At 45.5% G+C, this 16,433-nt stretch overlaps 2 protein-coding genes across 2 annotated transcripts in view; one reads left to right on the top strand and one right to left on the bottom strand.

The window, feature by feature from the left end:
• Positions 1-329: 329 nt before the first annotated feature.
• LOC110073196 (protein-arginine deiminase type-1) lies at positions 330-16,408 on the bottom strand. Its single transcript, XM_078379067.1, has 16 exons — positions 16,314-16,408; positions 12,778-13,024; positions 11,677-11,749; positions 11,054-11,157; positions 10,798-10,915; positions 9,853-9,978; positions 9,310-9,488; positions 8,688-8,791; positions 7,943-8,066; positions 7,351-7,458; positions 6,470-6,621; positions 5,673-5,817; positions 5,115-5,208; positions 4,950-5,029; positions 3,540-3,665; positions 330-3,389 (listed from the first exon to the last, which is right to left on the bottom strand). The coding sequence occupies exons 1-16, from the start codon at positions 16,406-16,408 to the stop codon at positions 3,156-3,158; spliced, it is 2,109 nt and encodes a 702-aa protein (XP_078235193.1). The 3' UTR covers positions 330-3,155.
• Positions 12,899-16,433, top strand: part of LOC110073103 (protein-arginine deiminase type-2) — a 38,490-nt gene continuing 34,955 nt past the window's right edge. The window contains exons 1-2 of the mRNA XM_072977462.2: positions 12,899-13,037; positions 15,841-16,027. The gene's annotated coding sequence lies outside the window, so the exon portion shown is untranslated. The remainder of the gene's footprint in view (positions 13,038-15,840; positions 16,028-16,433) is intronic.

Raw genomic sequence — 16,433 nt, 5'->3', positions numbered from 1 at the left:
TTTTGTACATCCACTGACTCTGTCTGTCTTGAGCACAAAAGCAAGATATTTCTCCTATGTTTGGGCTCACAGTATTGAAAATAACTTCTTGTATGGTTGCTACCAGGCCCAGTTTAATTTTTTTGTGGCACTGGAGTATGAGAACATTTGGCCAAAGCATGGAAAGTAACTCCCAGAAGTAATTAGTCTTAGTTATAGTTCCAAAGTCCCAAACATTGTGTTATACAGTAGTTATGATTTTTTAAGTAATTGTGCATCCTCAAAACTAACAGCAGTCATTGCTGATGATAGCACAATCATTCTGGCATTTCAGTTAATGAAGACTTGTAATGGGATTTGAAAAATAAATTATCACTAATTAAGCCACAGGTGGTAGGATTAAACCTCCCAGTAAGTTGTAAATTGTAAATTTCCCTTTGAAGTTCCTTTGTTCAAGAAGGGCTATTTCAGTTCACAACCAGAGTATCCAAAGAGGATGGAGTTTTCTTCCTTGTTTAATGTCAGGTTTGTGTCCATTTATATCCTTTTGCACAGAGACAGACCTGATCATATTTTGTAAAATGCAAAAGAGCATCCCTAGCAGAAGATGGCACAGATTGCCTGCCACGTATGCATGCATGCATGTAATCATTCAGTCATTCATCCTGTTTCTACCTGCTAAGGCTGTAAAAGCAACAGACAGCATTTTTTAAAAGCAGGCTTAAACAATTTTTGAAAGCCAGGGTTAAAAAAATTAAGCACTCATGTTCTTGACTAGAAAAATGAGCATGCAAATAAATTCTTGCCATTATAGTCGGCTTAATTACACCCTAAAAGAGTCTTGTCCAAGTAGATAAGTCTTAAAATATTTTTGTTTTCCAGGTTTTCCTGGGTCAAATTCTAGCTCAGTAGTTTGCTTGCACACAGAGAAGAGGCATATTCCTGTTGAATTATTATCTCTAGGGTTGGTATCCTTGCAAGAGTGACCTGGAGCAATTAACTCTGTAAATTTATTTTCTGCAGTACAGTATAGTCTTTATGTCACGAGCTGGTTCAATCTGACTCCATTTCCCTATAGACTTCTGCAAAGCAGCTTAGCAGCAAAACCTCACATGTAGTTACTCTACCAAAGTGTTAACTTGAGAATTTCTCCCAGTCGGGAGATTTGAACCCGGATTTTCCAAGAAAAAGCTTGAGGGTAGATCATTTTTTCTCTTTTTATTTTATTTTATTAATAATCAATGATGAGAGATTATGGATGCTGTATTCCAAAGCATCACTACAGCCTCCAGGTTGTAGCCTCTTATTTCATCTGGATGTGCCTTTCAGTAAAAGTTATTATCAAAAAAAAAAGTCATATAGCATGACCATGCAATATATAGCAATAAAAGGCAGTTTTTAAAAAATTAAACAAGGTAGACTGATCAACTTAAAATGCCCAGAGAAGTGGAAAACGGAGTTCCTGGCACTGAAATGACTGCAGGGGCTTGGTCTGGTCCCAACCGTGCGCTGGCCACCCAGAATGGTTCCTGCTTCTCTCTGTGTTCCTGATTCCCATCACTATAACTTGTCAGGCTTAGAAATTGTGGTTCCCCCCCCCTTCCTTATTACCTAAAGGGTGTGCCTATTGTCACTGTGACCACAGTACACCGGGTGAATCTACCCAGTTAGGCCAAGGTGCGGTGGCTTGTTTTTAGTTTTCCATACAGAAAGTGTAGCAGTTCAGGTTGGCCAAAGGTGGGAAAACAATGTCAATGTGCCCAAGATATGTGCTTGAAATATATCCTGTTGTGTTGTTTTTTTAAAGTATATATATTACATATATATGTGTATTTAAAATGAGAACTACCACTGTTGCCCAACTAACAGGATAATCTGGGGGTTGTTGTCCCCAAAATTAGCTCCCCCCAACTTCTGCAACCATCACAGTGCACCTTCCAAGGGTTTATACAGCCAATCTAAATAAGTATATCTTCAAATACATAAGAGCCAAGATGTTTATGGGCCCGAGAGGCCCATGTAGACGTGCCACTCCACACATACTCAGTTATGGGGTCCTTGTGGATCTGGAGATGTCCAAGACAATTCTTCAGAATATCTATATTCATGTGAGGTTTCACGCACCAACTTTCCCAGGAAATTCCATTTCCTCATTCAAGGGAGTGCAGACGTCAAAATGACCACTCCTTTCAGAATTTCTGCATTCGTGTGAGGTTTCACGCGCCAACTTTCCCAGGAAATTGAGCTTCCTCATTCAAGGGACTGCAGTCATCAAAGAATTCAGTCTCGTTCAATTCATAATGAAAGATGGCAGGAAAAAGATGTCGGGTTCCAATCATTCATTTATTCCTTCATTTAGCAAATTTGTTTCACTCAAAAGAAGGGCAGCCATACTTCATCTGCTTCTGTCTTAGAACTCAAAACGTTTAGGCAGTTCTGGTTCTCCCTGAGCATTCCAGGTTTGAGAGGAACACCTTAATTCTAGCTTAATCTTTAATGCTTGTCCCTCATGACCCCACCTTGCAATTAAAGCTCATTGCAAGATAATTCTATCAGTGCCTAGTGAGTTCATAATTATAGACCCTTCTGGACATCCTAAACCCAGAGCTTCATTTGAAAAATGCCTAAACCCCAGTGAACAGGTTCAAAATATTGGATATATGCAGGCTGCCTATTGGATGGGAGAAAATGACAGGGTCTTCATTTTCCCCCCCTCACAGATATATCTCCCTATCCTCTCCTGTGGGGAGTTCATGACAGCATGCTTAGTCCTTATTATTACTTTCTACCATCACATCAATGCTGCAAGATAGATTAAGGTGCAGAGTCAGGACTAGCTCATGGTCATCCAGTGAGTTTCATGGCTCAGTCGAATCTTTCCACTCCTAGCTCAACTCTCTGGCTACCACTGCAAACCCATGGATGAAACAGGTGGCTGCTTGCCCCCCCAAAAAAACAGGTGAGATGGGGAGCACCCCTCTGCTCAGTCCAAGAGCCCCCACCCCATGGCCTGTGCAAATCAAGAGGGTACAATTTCTGGAGACCTAAGACTTTCTCCCCGGCAGCTTTTCCATGTTCACAATGTAATCAATGGCACTCTAAATTTCTACAATGCTTTGGAAATGTATTTATTTTTTAGGGAAGTCAGGGATGATGGATCGGAGCTCTGCCCCATTTCAGGGGGTTATGTTCCACCAGTGGAAGGTGAAAGGTGCCCGGCGGACGTTGGTTCCACAGTGATTTTCTCCCAATAAAACATGGTAGGAGAAGAAGTTGTCGATGAAGTTGCAAGCCAGGCCCAGTGGTTCCAGAAGGGAGCGGACGTTGGCTTCCAGGCAACACTGGCCACGGACGATGGGCCCAAACGGCTTTGGGATGCCCAGGTGCTTCCCCAAGATGACCATGTTGACCTATAGAGAGCAAAAAAGTGATGGGTTTAGTCGGGTGGCCACGGAAACTGTCTTCGGACAAACACTGGCTCTACGGCTAGGAGACAGGGATGAGCACCATGCCCTAGAGTCTGTCTTTTTTAAAAAGCAGAACAGGGAAGGTCCTCTCACCATGTCTGGGAACAGCGCAGTTGCCCTGGACTCTTCTAGAGTGAACAGCTGTGGGATGTCAATGATGTCTCGCTCGCTCAGGCCAAGCTCTCGCTTTAAAATATTTCGGTTCCAGTCAATGCAACTCTATTGGGTGGGGGGAGAGAATACAAAGAACTGCAAATGTATGAAAAGCATATTATAAAGTCAAGCAGGGAAGGCAATCTTAATTAGTATTAGAATTTACTGTGACTCCTTCCTTCCTTCCTTCCTTCCTTGGTAACTTATTTTGCAAAAGGCAAATGCTTCAGTTTTCTCAGACTTTCATTTTCTCTCATGGTTACTGTTAACTTCATCCATATTGCTCAGGTTTTGACACATCATGGCATGTCATTTTAAACAAACAAATTGCTAACGCTTTAAACATTTTACATCCTGATTGTGTCACTCTAAGAAATAATCTTTATTCATAATTAATTATGGTGGGATTCAGTCTCCAGTGTGGTTAAAGCATAATAACTGTAAGTCTTTAATTGACACCCTATTTTTCCCCACCATTTTATCCTCAGAACTGCAAACTCCAGCTGGTAACAACAGACGTCCTTTTCTTAATCAGTCTTGAAACATAATGTAGGTGTTCTTTTTTCCTCCTCATCAAAAAATAAAACTCCCCACAGGATTACAAAAGTACTTTTCTTAAATTGCTTGAGATATTGATTTTGTTATTGGTTAAAAGGAGTGACTTTAATCCATGCAAAACTGTGCAGCTGTTTACCACTGGTTTTTTTTTAATCCAAATGGTGAAAAGGGTCATCATGAGCCTCCCTGAGAAAATGTCATTACAATACTTTGGGTAGGAGAGACTTCTGTCTGGATAGCAAACTCTGTTTCATATCATCATCATCTACATGTACAAGAGAGTGGGATCAGCAGATGACAGGAGCCCCCTATGTGCAGAAGCACAAAAATATATTTCAGGGTTTGCATGAAGGAAGTTCTAAGGGAGGGGGTGTCAAAACAGCTCAGTAACAACCAAGTATCATCATTACAGAGGAGTGAAAATCATGATTTGGCTTTGAACAGAAAAGCACAATTTTTTCCTTCTTCCTTGCTACAAAATGAGATTTTTTTTAGTCTTGGAGAGAAAGCATGCCTTTCTGAGATCAAATATTTTTAATCATTTCTGAAACCATTGAATATATAGCCTCATCACAAATGAAATGTGTTCAGTATTTGGAAAGGCAAAGATGTATTAGTTTGCTTTTTCCTGGAAAATGATTCATTAAGGGTTTGAGGTTGGTTGGTTGTTTTTTTTAATGCTACAAGAGTATTTCTCAATAGTCTGCATAAAAAAGGGGTGGGTGGGTCTAGTGTGAGAGGACCAGATCCAAAAAATTGTAGCTGTTGTTGTTGTTGTTGTTACAGGTTTACCTGCACATATTTGCTGTCATGGCGCAGAGCAGTATCAGCCAGAAGCTCATCAAGCGTAATTGTTCCCCATCTCCCTAGTCCTAAGAAGGGAATAGATTTTACAAACACAACTTACTGAACAGGGCAGACAATCTGTGAGGCAGCAAGAGCCAAAAATACAATCACCTTCAAAGAGGGCAGCATCCCCATAACCTTCTTTCTGTTTCTCTTTGAACAGGTTCAAACAGGAGAGAGGACTGGCTAAAAGTAGTCGGAAGCCCTGCAGAGAAGAGTCAAGAAAGAGAGAGATGAGACAAATAAGCTGATGGACGGAATCAAATGAATCTATGAAATCTTTTATTGCTGTCTTTCATGTACAGCAGAGAGGTAGGCAACTGTGGTCCTCCAGACAGTGCTGGACTACAATTCCCATCTGTGCTAACCAGGACAGTCTGTAGTGGAAGACAACAGGAGTTGTGGTCCACCAACATCGGGAGGACCAAATGTTGCACCCTGTGGAGTTTCGTGCACTTTGTGCAGCCTCACCCCACACCATAGGCACTGGCTAACTGTCTGTGTCACAGAATATTAACAAACATTCTACCTGAGTAAATGAGACACACTAGTTACAGCTTGTTAGTAACAGGTACTGTTTGGGCTCATGGAAGGGAGATCCTGGGAGGAAACCCTTCTATGGAGATTAGAAAGAGGGGCAGTGATACCATTTCCCCACAGATTCTGTACCTTCCGGTCAGGAGCTGGGACAAAGCTGAGGAATTCGTCCACATGCCCCACAGTGAGCCAGTCCGAGTATAGTTCTATGGGGGACTGGACTTTCTGGGCATAGAGGAAGTCCCGGACAACTTTGGCCATTTTCCGGTTGCCAGGCCTAAAAAGACAAGGCAGGTGGAAAAGAGAGAGGAAGAAAATAGATGGATGGAGAGAAGGCAAGGTGCAATGAGAACAGATCATGCCCAAGCTTGAAACTTGGGTTAGATACCTGTGATCCAAAAAGAGGGGGGAAATGGACAGGTGTATTTTTATGAAGTTTCTGAAGGGGAGGGTTGAAATGCATTTAAAAGCAGAAGTAAAAATCCAGGTACTTCCCACTTCTGCATTCTTACAGTTAATGCTATAACAACAAAAAAATCGAAATGAAATGTGTGCATGCCTCTACCTAAGGATGGAAGATTAGACATTCTTAACTGAGTTTGCTTTCACTAAATTTATTGCTGGTTCTGTTCTTGGAGCCCATATTCATCGTATATAAAGGCTGAATTACAGACTGATTGCATACCGAGTCATACAAGGTGTTTATGTCTGAACCATAATACCACACTTCCCAAACAAATGGCTAAAAGTGCAGTAACTTTTCCGAGTCATCCATTGTGAGTTGTTTTTTTAACTTCCTGTATATTGCAGCATCCCAGTCTCTTTTAGAGATGAACAGGAGTTTGTATGTCTTTCAGCCGCCCTCTTTTCTGCACGTGGCTGGCACTCCTTCAGCTCCGCAAGTGGCCATGAAAAACGCGGGCTCTCACCCGGGAAAGCTGCTGCCGATGAGGATCCTCCCGAGAGGGTACTCCTTTCCTCTGACCTTCACAGGGGGGCTGATGTCCAGGTTCCCAAAGGAGTCAAGGCTGGAGACGCGACCGTTCTTGGGTTCTCTGGTCACGTACCCAAAATCAGGGCCCTCCACGGGGAAGGAGAACAGAAAGGAAGAGCATACATCATTCTTGAAAAGGAAAGGTATTTCACAGAAAGCAGGATCTTTAATCTCATGTCTGTTTCTGGGAAACATTATTCATTGTTAAAGAGGAAGAAGGCACCATCTTAATCTAGGACTATAAGCTTTTATGACGTGGCTTCAATGGAAAGCTGCCCCACCTGTTCAAATTTGGCCCTCAAGGACATGGGGAAATCAGCAGGTTGTCTTTCACCCTTCTGGGAAAAGCCTGGTGAGCCTAAGGTTGAGAGGCAGACCATTTGAATAGAGAGGATCCCCTTAAATTCCATTAGGAAAAAAACCTTTGTTACTTACTCAGGCATTCTGATCCCTGTCACAAGGGTAACAAGGACTAAGGGCAAAAGCAAGCCAGTGCACCGGGAGACCGGCTATCATGCTGTGAGCTCAGGGCCGGCCCTACCATCAGGCAGAGCAAAGTGGTTACTTCAGGTGGCAGATGCTACCAGGCGGTAGCCGTGGGTGGAGGAGGCAGTGTGGCCTGCTTGATCCCCTTTAGCTGCCCTGCTGCCTTTAGGTGGATGGCTGGATGGGTGGGATGCTTGGCCTCAAACATCAACCTGTTTAGGGGTGGACCTGACTCCTATCTGTGGAGGAAGCTGTGGTCCCCATATGATAAAGATGGAAGGTCCTTCTCTCTGTAATGATGGGTCCGATCACTGGGAACTCTTGCCTTACCAGAATCCTCTTAAAAGGGAAGTGCTGGAGACCTCTGTTCCGTGGAGAGTCAAAGACAACTGGGAAAGACTTATGGGGGGCCTCCACGTAACCAAACTCCATCTCATCCTGTTGGTAAGAAGAAGCGGGGGGGTGGAGAAAGGCTTGGAATTCTTCTGTCTAATCTGCTAGCTCCCTCCGGTTTAGGGTGGGTCAGAACAATTTTAAAAAACAATTCCCTCCTCACCATATCCCTCAAGGAGCTTCTGGGTGAAGCTTTTATTATGCAATCAGTCCCCCTGCCTCCAAACATGGGATTTTATGAACCGGTCTAGACCTTCTGGTCTTCTGCGTCCCACCATCTGTGTTCCCCCACTGTTTCCTCTGTTCTACTCTGTTTTGTTTTCCTTCCTGCAGCACTCTGCTGGGGAGGGGAAGATGGAATGGCTGTGTTCAAGGGCTGTCCCTTTGGAAACATTGTCGGGTTCAAGCTAGATGGCACCGTTGGTGTGTCATCAGAAGCGAGGGGCTCTTGAGAGGCGGGAAGAGTTCTGTGCATACCCAGCTTGCTTTTATTTTGTGAGCCAACCATGTTTCCCATCCCATATGTTACCTGGATCCAGCGGTCACCCCGGTTTTCTATTTCTGGGCATATGGTCAGCTTACAGTTGGCTTTCTTTGCCAGGACCTTTATAGCCTCCAAGAACTTCTCATTAGGAAAATCTCCTTTCTTAATGCTGGAGGAGGGGGGGGAGAGAGAGGGAGCAAGGAGGATCTAAGCTATGATGAACAAACAGAGGAATTGTTTTCTCTTAATTTTGGAAGGCGTCCTTTGGGCGTCAGAGGCAGCTGTCCTGCTCCTTGGCCTGCTCTTCCAAGAACACAGACATGCACTTTCACACCTCACAGGATTTGTTCTTTCAGCATTAATGTTGTTGTGATCTTCAGACACAATTTCTCAGAGCTTTACAGGAAGCAATAACCAAATCTGTTGGCACTGGGACCTTTAGTAGTCATAGCCGATATTGAACCACTGTAAACTAAAAACTGGGCTCGAGTGGCAGGAAGCCAGATTTAGGCGGAATATCAGGAAAACCTTCTTAACTGTTAGAGCAGTACGACGGCAGACCCCATGACCTGGGGAAGTGGTGAGGGCTCCAACACTGGAGTCCTTCAAGAGGAAATGGGACCACCCTCAGTCAGATCTGCTTTAACGTGGATTCATGCCTCAAGCAGGGGGTTGGGCTGGATGGCCTTGCAAGCCCCTTCCAATGTAATCCTTCTATGGTTCTATGATTGGCCTTAGCTTCTTAAATAACTCGAGCAGTACCCCAGACTCACCCCAGGGAATTCATTACCTGCAGACAAAGACCTCTATAGGTTTCCTTGTGTTGGGAGTCATCAGCCAGGGAGCCACCCGGAAAACCACCGTGTCTGTGAAAACGGGAGTAGCTGGTAAATTCTGTGGTAGGGCAAAGGTGGGGAGAAGGAGAAGAGAAGAATGAGATGGCATGAAATCACAATATTCTACTTCTGCTGTAAGCTTGAGAAAGGCATGGATGGAGAATGAATCATTATATGTTTCGGTCGGAACTGGTTTCTTTGTGCAGCTGAAGCACTTCTTCCCTTCTCTACTGGCTTCCACTCAAGATGGGTTTTCAAGCATGAGAATGAGACTTACCGAGCAGAATGCGGAGCCTATTGCACTTGCCTGTCCATTTCACCCAGAGCAGCGTACTTTTTGTACTGAGAGCATTATTCCAAGATGCTTCCAATCCTTGCACCCCAAAATCCTTTTAAATGGAGAAACCTGAAGCTGAAATGGAGGCCTTGTGCGTGGAAAGCTATTGCTGTGCACAGAATTGTGACTTCCCAACAGATCATGCCTAAATAACTACCTCTGGGTTTTTTTAGAGCCTGCCGGAGCAGCTGTAAAGGACCTGCTCCATCTTCCCTCCCCTGTCTCCTTCAGAACTGTACCTGACCAGAGCGCTCTAGGAGAGTGGCATGTAAGGAAATCAGGCCATTGAAGTTGGCATCGGGGAAGGCGAGCCCCTCCACGTAGAAGGTATGCTGTTCTTCCCCATCTGCCTGCCCCACTGCATAGGAGAGCTTCTCCGATCCCAGGACACGCTCATAACTAGAGAGAGATGAACTGCCTGTGGCAAAATAAAGATTAAAGCCCAATGTCAAGAGCAATTTTTCATAAGAGTATAGGAAGTTGCATTACATAAAATCACATTCTTGGATCTTTCTAATGGGCAGAACACTTACCCAGCCCTGCCAGGAGATGCTGGGGGTTATCTGTGGGTCCTTCTGTGGGTCAAACATGGGCCCCTCCTACTGTGGCTCACGGAAACACATCCAGACCAATCTCCTTTCAACTTTACTCAAATGGTCTGAACATCTGGGAGATGGCTTTCAAACCAGTTTAAATGCACAAACCTGAGAACAGCATCCATAGGCGTGTCTCTCCCCCAGACTCCAGAGCGCAGGTGTTTGAACAAAAATCTGAGGACTCACCAGAGGCATGGAAAACCCTCACTTTGTCTGCATCGAACATGGAGATGTGAAGGAGCAATGTGTGGCTGTCGTAGATACCGGCCGGTCCGTGGGTGTGGAGAATCACAAGGGACAGGTCTTGGAGGTCTTGAAAAGAGAGGGAGCAAAGATAAGACTGCCCCTCAAAACACTTTACTTCTAGCCCCATGGTTTGGTGTTCTCGGTCACCATTTATTGACCAGCCTACTCGAAACATTCCTCAATTTGTTGATTTCGAGGGAGATTTGGAAGTATTTCAGTGTCTGACAAGAAGATCCCATGCTCTCCACTCAAGCCCACGTCGCTGCAGCCCCAAGGAGAGTCCACAACACAGGCCACTAGGCTGATCCACATCAACAAACCCGTTCTAGGAGTTACCTTCTCTGAAAACAGCAGTACTTTTGTAATGGTAACTGCTCTCAATTGCCCGTTCAGACCCAACTGTCCCCAAATACATGGCATGGCAACAAGGATAATTCATAACCATCTCCCGCTGCTCCAGAACTCAGGGTTTGTTTTTCCCCCGCCTCCACCCCTGGCTAGGGTGACAAGAGCAGCTAAGCTTAGGGGGACAGACAGCTTTGATTTTAAGCTCTGGCCCTGCTATAAGGCTGCCTCTGAGAGGCTTGTGGCCCCAGTGGGACTGAGGAAAGTTCTTATCTGCTTTCCCTGCTCTTTTTTGCACCGCACCCACTGGCTTTCAATCTGCCCTTCTCAGTTGCCTGTAAAGGGCACAGACAGATGATCCTTCAGAAGTGGATAACCCTTAGTGAAAGAACCAGCCATGCCATGTAGGAGACAAACGAGGTGCCTAATTCCTCTCTGAAGAGTGGTTGGTTGATGCATGGAACAGTGGCTTGAACCCCGTGTTGCCAAACCATTTTCAAGGCTTCCTTGCTCATGCAAGCACTCGGGCCAAGCACATACCTGTATAAGATCGGACATATGGGTACGCATTGTCCATGTTCCCAGAGCTGGGTCCATCACGGTCACAGTTCACCAGCAAAATAGCCCCCTCCCCGTTTGGGCCCCATGTCCATTTTGTCTGGGAAGGAAATAGAGGAAGAAAAGGAGGAGGAGGAAGAAGAAGAAGAAGAGGAGGAGGAGGAGGAGGTTATATTGACCTCTCAATATAACCTCTCAAGCCTCACCAGACAGGATTGTATAAGGAACAAATATTTACCTTGTTGGCTGCATTCCTGGCCACCAACCCAGTTCGGCTAGTATCCGCATCCAGAGAGATAGCTGTGATACGAGGAACCATAATTAAAACTTGAGCCACTCCTGGTTAGACCCTCAATTCTGTGGCTCGGGTAGCAAAACCTCAAAAGAAAGGTCACCTTTTGAGTCTAGAGGAAGAACTGTGTGGTTCAAAGAAGGAAGCACAAGGCTGGACATTAAACTGTCTTTTAAAAACCAACATGAATTTAGAGTAATTTTAAACAGAGGAAGGTGGATCGTATCTAAGACCTTTTCTCCCCTTCAGGATTTTGAAGAGCTTATGGCTGGTAGAACGAAGGATGTTCAGAAAAGGGGGGGTGTTTCCTAACCCTAGTATTATTCTTTGAAAGGAGGGATTGTCTTGATGTTTCTGAAGTCAGTTAATGATTCTCTACAGCTGTGTTCCTGTAACCATTGGAAATCCAGAGTTGGAATAACGGTGATGTCATCTAGTTTCCAGGAGAAGAGAAATTAGAAAGAGACTAGATGGGAAATTCCAAGAGGATCTGAATGAAGACATCCCAAGGATCATGATAGACAGGTTAACAAAGATGTCTGAGATTCTGCCACGGACGTGTTACTTACCCATACATGTAATATACAGCCAGGCATTGGCGATGAGGGTCTCTCCTGCCGGTCCATAGTAAGAAACCCGAACCTACAGGGAAATATTATAACTACTTACAATGCCAAATGTCCAAAAGATTTTTCCCCCCTTGTGAGAGGTACGTGGTGTGGGGTTCACCGCTTGGAAGGTAACTTTCAATAGTTAGTTGCTCCTCAGTTCAAATCTCCACTCAGCCATTCACGTCACTGGCTGAACATGGATCAGTCACACTCCCTCAAGCCAATCTACCCCACAGATTTACTGTTGTGAGCAGAAAGTCAGAAGAACAACCTTGTATTCTGCTCTGAGCTTATTGGCACAGAGGCAAGATATAAATATAAACAACAAACAAACAGAACCCTATAAAATAAACCAGAAGCTGGAAATCCTTGACTCCTGGCTTGCAGCCTGCAAGGGCTGCCACTAGTCACAAAGAGGAAAGACAAGGATCAGCTGCTGCGTGCAGTGGTCATGCCAGGCGGCAACAGCGGGCAGAGGCGGCTACGTTTGAGGGCCTCAGGGCATCCCTAGCTTCCATCTTTCTTGAATCGAACCTTTGTCAAGAGGGATCAAAAGCAGAGGAGCTATTTTGCTTACGGCATCCAACTCTCATACCATCCTCTGCCCTCCTGGATTGAAGGTTAAGCTGCCTAAGATTTCAGGGCCCCAGTGAGGTGAGGAAGGACTGGAGCAAACCAGGGCAAGGGGGCGTCTGGATGGTCCCGACCACTGCCGGAGGGGGGGGCTGCTGATTATCTGGTTCTGCACTTGTTAAAACTCATCTGTCTCCTCCACTTTGCTGTTGGTTTATGGTCTCCGAAACACTTCCTCATTCTCCCTGCTCAATTCCCAAAGCACTTTGGGCATAAAATACGGCCTCACAAGTTCTCTTTGCTCTCCTTCCCCTCACTCAGAAGATTTTGAGAGGCTATCTTGGTCTCAGGGACACCAAGGCGTCCTCAAATGGTCCACGAGCACTCCAGGAGCTGCAGCCGCTGATGCCTGGAATGGCCTGGCGCTTCCTTCTCAGAGGGGACGGTGTGGCTTTTCCAGGCATCTCACCCTCCTCCTCTGCTCACCTTGTTGTCACTGACAGCACGGCTGGGCTCCTTCAGGGTCACAATGACCTCCACCCCAGCATCCAGGGGCCACTTGGCTGTCTCTTCACGGGCGGTGACAAACTTTGGGTTGTAGCTGACGTAGACTTGGAGGCCGGAGGTCCCACGGACACGGAACGACGTGGCACCCTTTGGGATGGACCTGGGGCCAAAACCAAACAAGAGCCATTTGCCTTGACCAGCCTCATTACGCATCTGAAGGCAGGACCTTTTTACATCCGGTAAGAGAAGTTTTGATAGCTATCTGATAAGTTTAGCCCAACCTTTCCAGTGCTTTTTTTAAAAGTGTCTCCCAGGCTCCATGTGGCCCTAAGAAAATGGATAAAAACAGATTAGAAAACAATGGTTGTCGTTGGTTTTTCAGGCTGTTTGGCCGTGTTCTGGAGGTTTTTCTTCCTAATGTTTCGCCAGTCTCTGTGGCCGGCCGATTAGAAAATATTTTAAAAAAACAAAGCTTCTGCAGAATAATGTGTATACTTTTGGTTACCTGTGGAAATTCAACAGGGAGAGCCAAAGTCCTCCATGCTTCTACGTCTGACTTCTTGGGGTACAAGCAGATGACCCCAATTTCATGAGGATGGGGAATCCACTCCAGGCTTTAATCCAGGGGCTGGGAGGGCTGTCCAAGGTCCTGAATTATATCCCCCCCCCCAAGTTGTCTCTGTATTTAGGAGGGCCTTTAGGTCCTCTCATTTCCTCCCTCCCTCCCTTCAGTGTGACCCCTTGCCAATGCCTTGGAGCAGCTTGTAAAGTGAGAGATGAACCTGTCAGCACACAAAAATGTAAAAAAAAAGGGGAGACGAAGAATAAATCTAGCCATAAACCCATGTAATAGCTTCTTTTCTTGCAGTTGGCTCGGCTAGATTTATGATCTCTAGTAATACACCCATTAAACATGATTCCTTGGACTAGTTTTGTGATAGCTGGTGCAGCGGCGTTGGGGAAAAAAGGGGGGATACCCTTGATCTTTTATAGATGCAAACAGGAACATTTTTAAAACACTATTTACCATATATGTATGGAGTAATCATCTTTGGTTATTGCCTTCCCTCTGCACGCACACATGCCAGCCATCCTAAGGGTTTGCAGTGCATAATTACATTCCACTTAAACACTGAAAGGGCAGAATAAATTGCCCACTGAGTATAAATCATTACATTATCATAATAGAATTATCCTTCATTTATTTTAACCTGATTGCCCTCAAAGGTAAAGGTTCCCCTTGACATGTAGGCCCAGTCTTGTCTGACTCCGTTTCCAAGCCATAGAGCTAGTGTTTTCTGAAGACAGTTTCTGCGATGACAGGTTCTCTACAACACAGTTTTGGCCTATGGAATGGTATTTAAGGTTCCAGTGGTACATTTATTTTCCCTGTTGCAGCCTTTTAGGTCAGGACACCAGCCTAATGCCTTAAGGGTCTCCATAGCAGGGTTTTTTTTGGGGGGGGGGTTAGGGGTGTGCCCTTGGGGGGGTGGAGCTACAGGAAAAAGGGAGGAGGCTGGTTTGCACCATGGACGTACGCCATGCGAGACTGTCCATAAATAAGGATGTTTTCCCAAGCAAACCATAAAGGTCCAGAAGAGACACAGGGCTGTGGGTCGCCCTGCCCCAGGGTTTCTCCACTGAAGGATGGACAGAGGAAGGAAACACAACCTGTGTTTAACAGATGGTGTAAAAAGAACATTTCAGATATACCCACCACACCTCACAGGTTCGAAAGGAGTTACTGCCATCTTCCCAAAAAACCAACAATGCCTTTTTGTGTGTGTGTGGCACCTTCAAAACCAACAGGTTTACGAGACATAAATTTTAGAAAGAGCCCATTTTGGTCAGATCCACAGTGTTGACCTTATTTATAGAGACATTAAACTCCACAGCAGGAAAAAAAAGGGAGGCATGGTGGAGGTCCCTGAAAGAGCATGGAATGAAGGGAATGGGGGAAGAAAAGGCACAAGAAATTTACTGGCCTACATGCTTCCTGAATTTCATAGCCTTTGGAGGTCCAAATTGCCTTTCCTCGAAGGCCTCTGGCCGAGCCAGAGATCTCTGATGATCTCCACCCTTTTTTCAGGAGGAATGAAAGCAGGTGTTCGCCTCTCGCACATCCTTCTCGAAGGAATGTAGAGAAAGGTGCCCCTTTATCTGTTCTGGAGGTCCTTCCCCTACAAATTCTGGTCCCCTCCTCATCTCTCTCTCTCTCTCTCTTGTGTGTTTGTGAATGTTTGGGGCAGGGGTGGGTGGGATTTTTCTACTCTACAACAAGTGCATGAAAGGAGTCCTTTTTCCGCTTCTCTGGTCACTAAGCACCCTTTTTTCATCTTCTTCTCTTTTCCTTCCAATTTGTTTTGCCTTGTCTCCTGTGACTGCTGGGCATGGAAATTGACCCTGCCGTAGTCTGCATGAGACTCACCACCACTGCCAACAGGGATCTCGTGTCCACTCGTTCCCTGCTCAGTGCTTTGTCTTCTCCATCTGAGATAAGAGCTTGGATTTATTCTATGGACCAGTGATGGGCTGGCGAGCAAGGCAGGGGGTGTCCCTCCACCCGCATCACACCCAGGATCCCCCACAGCGCCTGTGAAATTCATCCACGTATCTGCAGAACCCACCTGGTAGCTAACCTCTCTTGCATAAGTCATGGAGCGATTACAAGATGAGCGTCCAGGTTAAGGCCACCTTAAAACTGCCCTGCCATCTTCTGAACACAGATCTCATGAGCAGGAGAAAGGAATTCAAAATCTCTCCATGTTAGTGACTCATGTGAAGCTGCTTTTAGTTGAGTAGCTGTGTTCAGGTCTTTGCTATCATAACAGGACATTCCTTTCAGGTTTTCACATTTCAATCTGCAACACATTACTCATGTGTAGCAAAGGCTGCATCCTGGTGTTGCCAGTGGACAGAAATAGCATCTCATTTGAAGGGGTGTGTGCTCCTGACATCCTATTGCTTCAAGTCTTTGCACGTCTCGCATATACATTCCTGTTCTTTCAAAATCTAAAGCCAAATTCTCACCCGTCTCTGCAGGGCTCAGTGGCAGCCAGATGCTGCAGACAGGTGGACATCACTGGTCTCAGCTCAGAGAGATCGCTTGGTTGGATGACAAGACCCAGCCTAGCCAAAAGATCATGGAAGATACTGAAAGCTCTAGCCTGTGGCCTAAAACTGATGGCTAATTTCAGGAAGAGTAGGTCCATTGAATCATAGTTGAATGGTAAGTCAACCCCTTAAGTTAACCCTATTGATTGGGGGGGGGTGTCTGCTAGTCAATGGGTCTAGCAGCTGAGTTTAGACACATACAGAGAGAGAGAGAAAGAGAAAGAGAGAGAGAGAGAGAGAGAAAAAAGTACGGTTTCCAAGCTTTGTTGACATGATGCTTCTAGCATTTTTTTTTCTCTTTGCGCTTTAAATATAGAAGTAGGGAATGAGCCCAGAAGTAACTGCAGTGAACTTCCTTGCAAGCTTAGGAACCGCACAACACCTTTTTTCTCATCACTCACCCATATATGTCTACACAGATTTCTGTCCCCAGCACACAGACGGCGGAGGTCGGCCGCTCCGTGGACACCCGGATGACTCTTTGCCTGGCGGTCATGGTCCCCCAGCAGAGAACAGGCCGA

This window comes from Pogona vitticeps, chromosome 7 (genome assembly GCF_051106095.1).
Source record: "Pogona vitticeps strain Pit_001003342236 chromosome 7, PviZW2.1, whole genome shotgun sequence".
Lineage (NCBI taxonomy): Eukaryota > Metazoa > Chordata > Lepidosauria > Squamata > Agamidae > Pogona > Pogona vitticeps.
This window is presented reverse-complemented; position numbering and strand designations above follow the sequence as displayed.

Bases quoted from the DNA above. Each gene is read 5' to 3' on its own strand.
- LOC110073196 (XM_078379067.1), bottom strand. From the start codon at position 16,408: ATGACCGCCAGGCAAAGAGTCATCCGGGTGTCCACGGAGCGGCCGACC. The intron at 11,750-12,777 runs GTGAGCAGAGGA...ATTTCCCTGTAG, and splicing joins GTGCTGTCAGTGACAACAAG to GTTCGGGTTTCTTACTATGG. The intron at 9,979-10,797 runs GTATGTGCTTGG...TCTCTTTTCAAG, and splicing joins ATATGTCCGATCTTATACAG to ACCTCCAAGACCTGTCCCTT.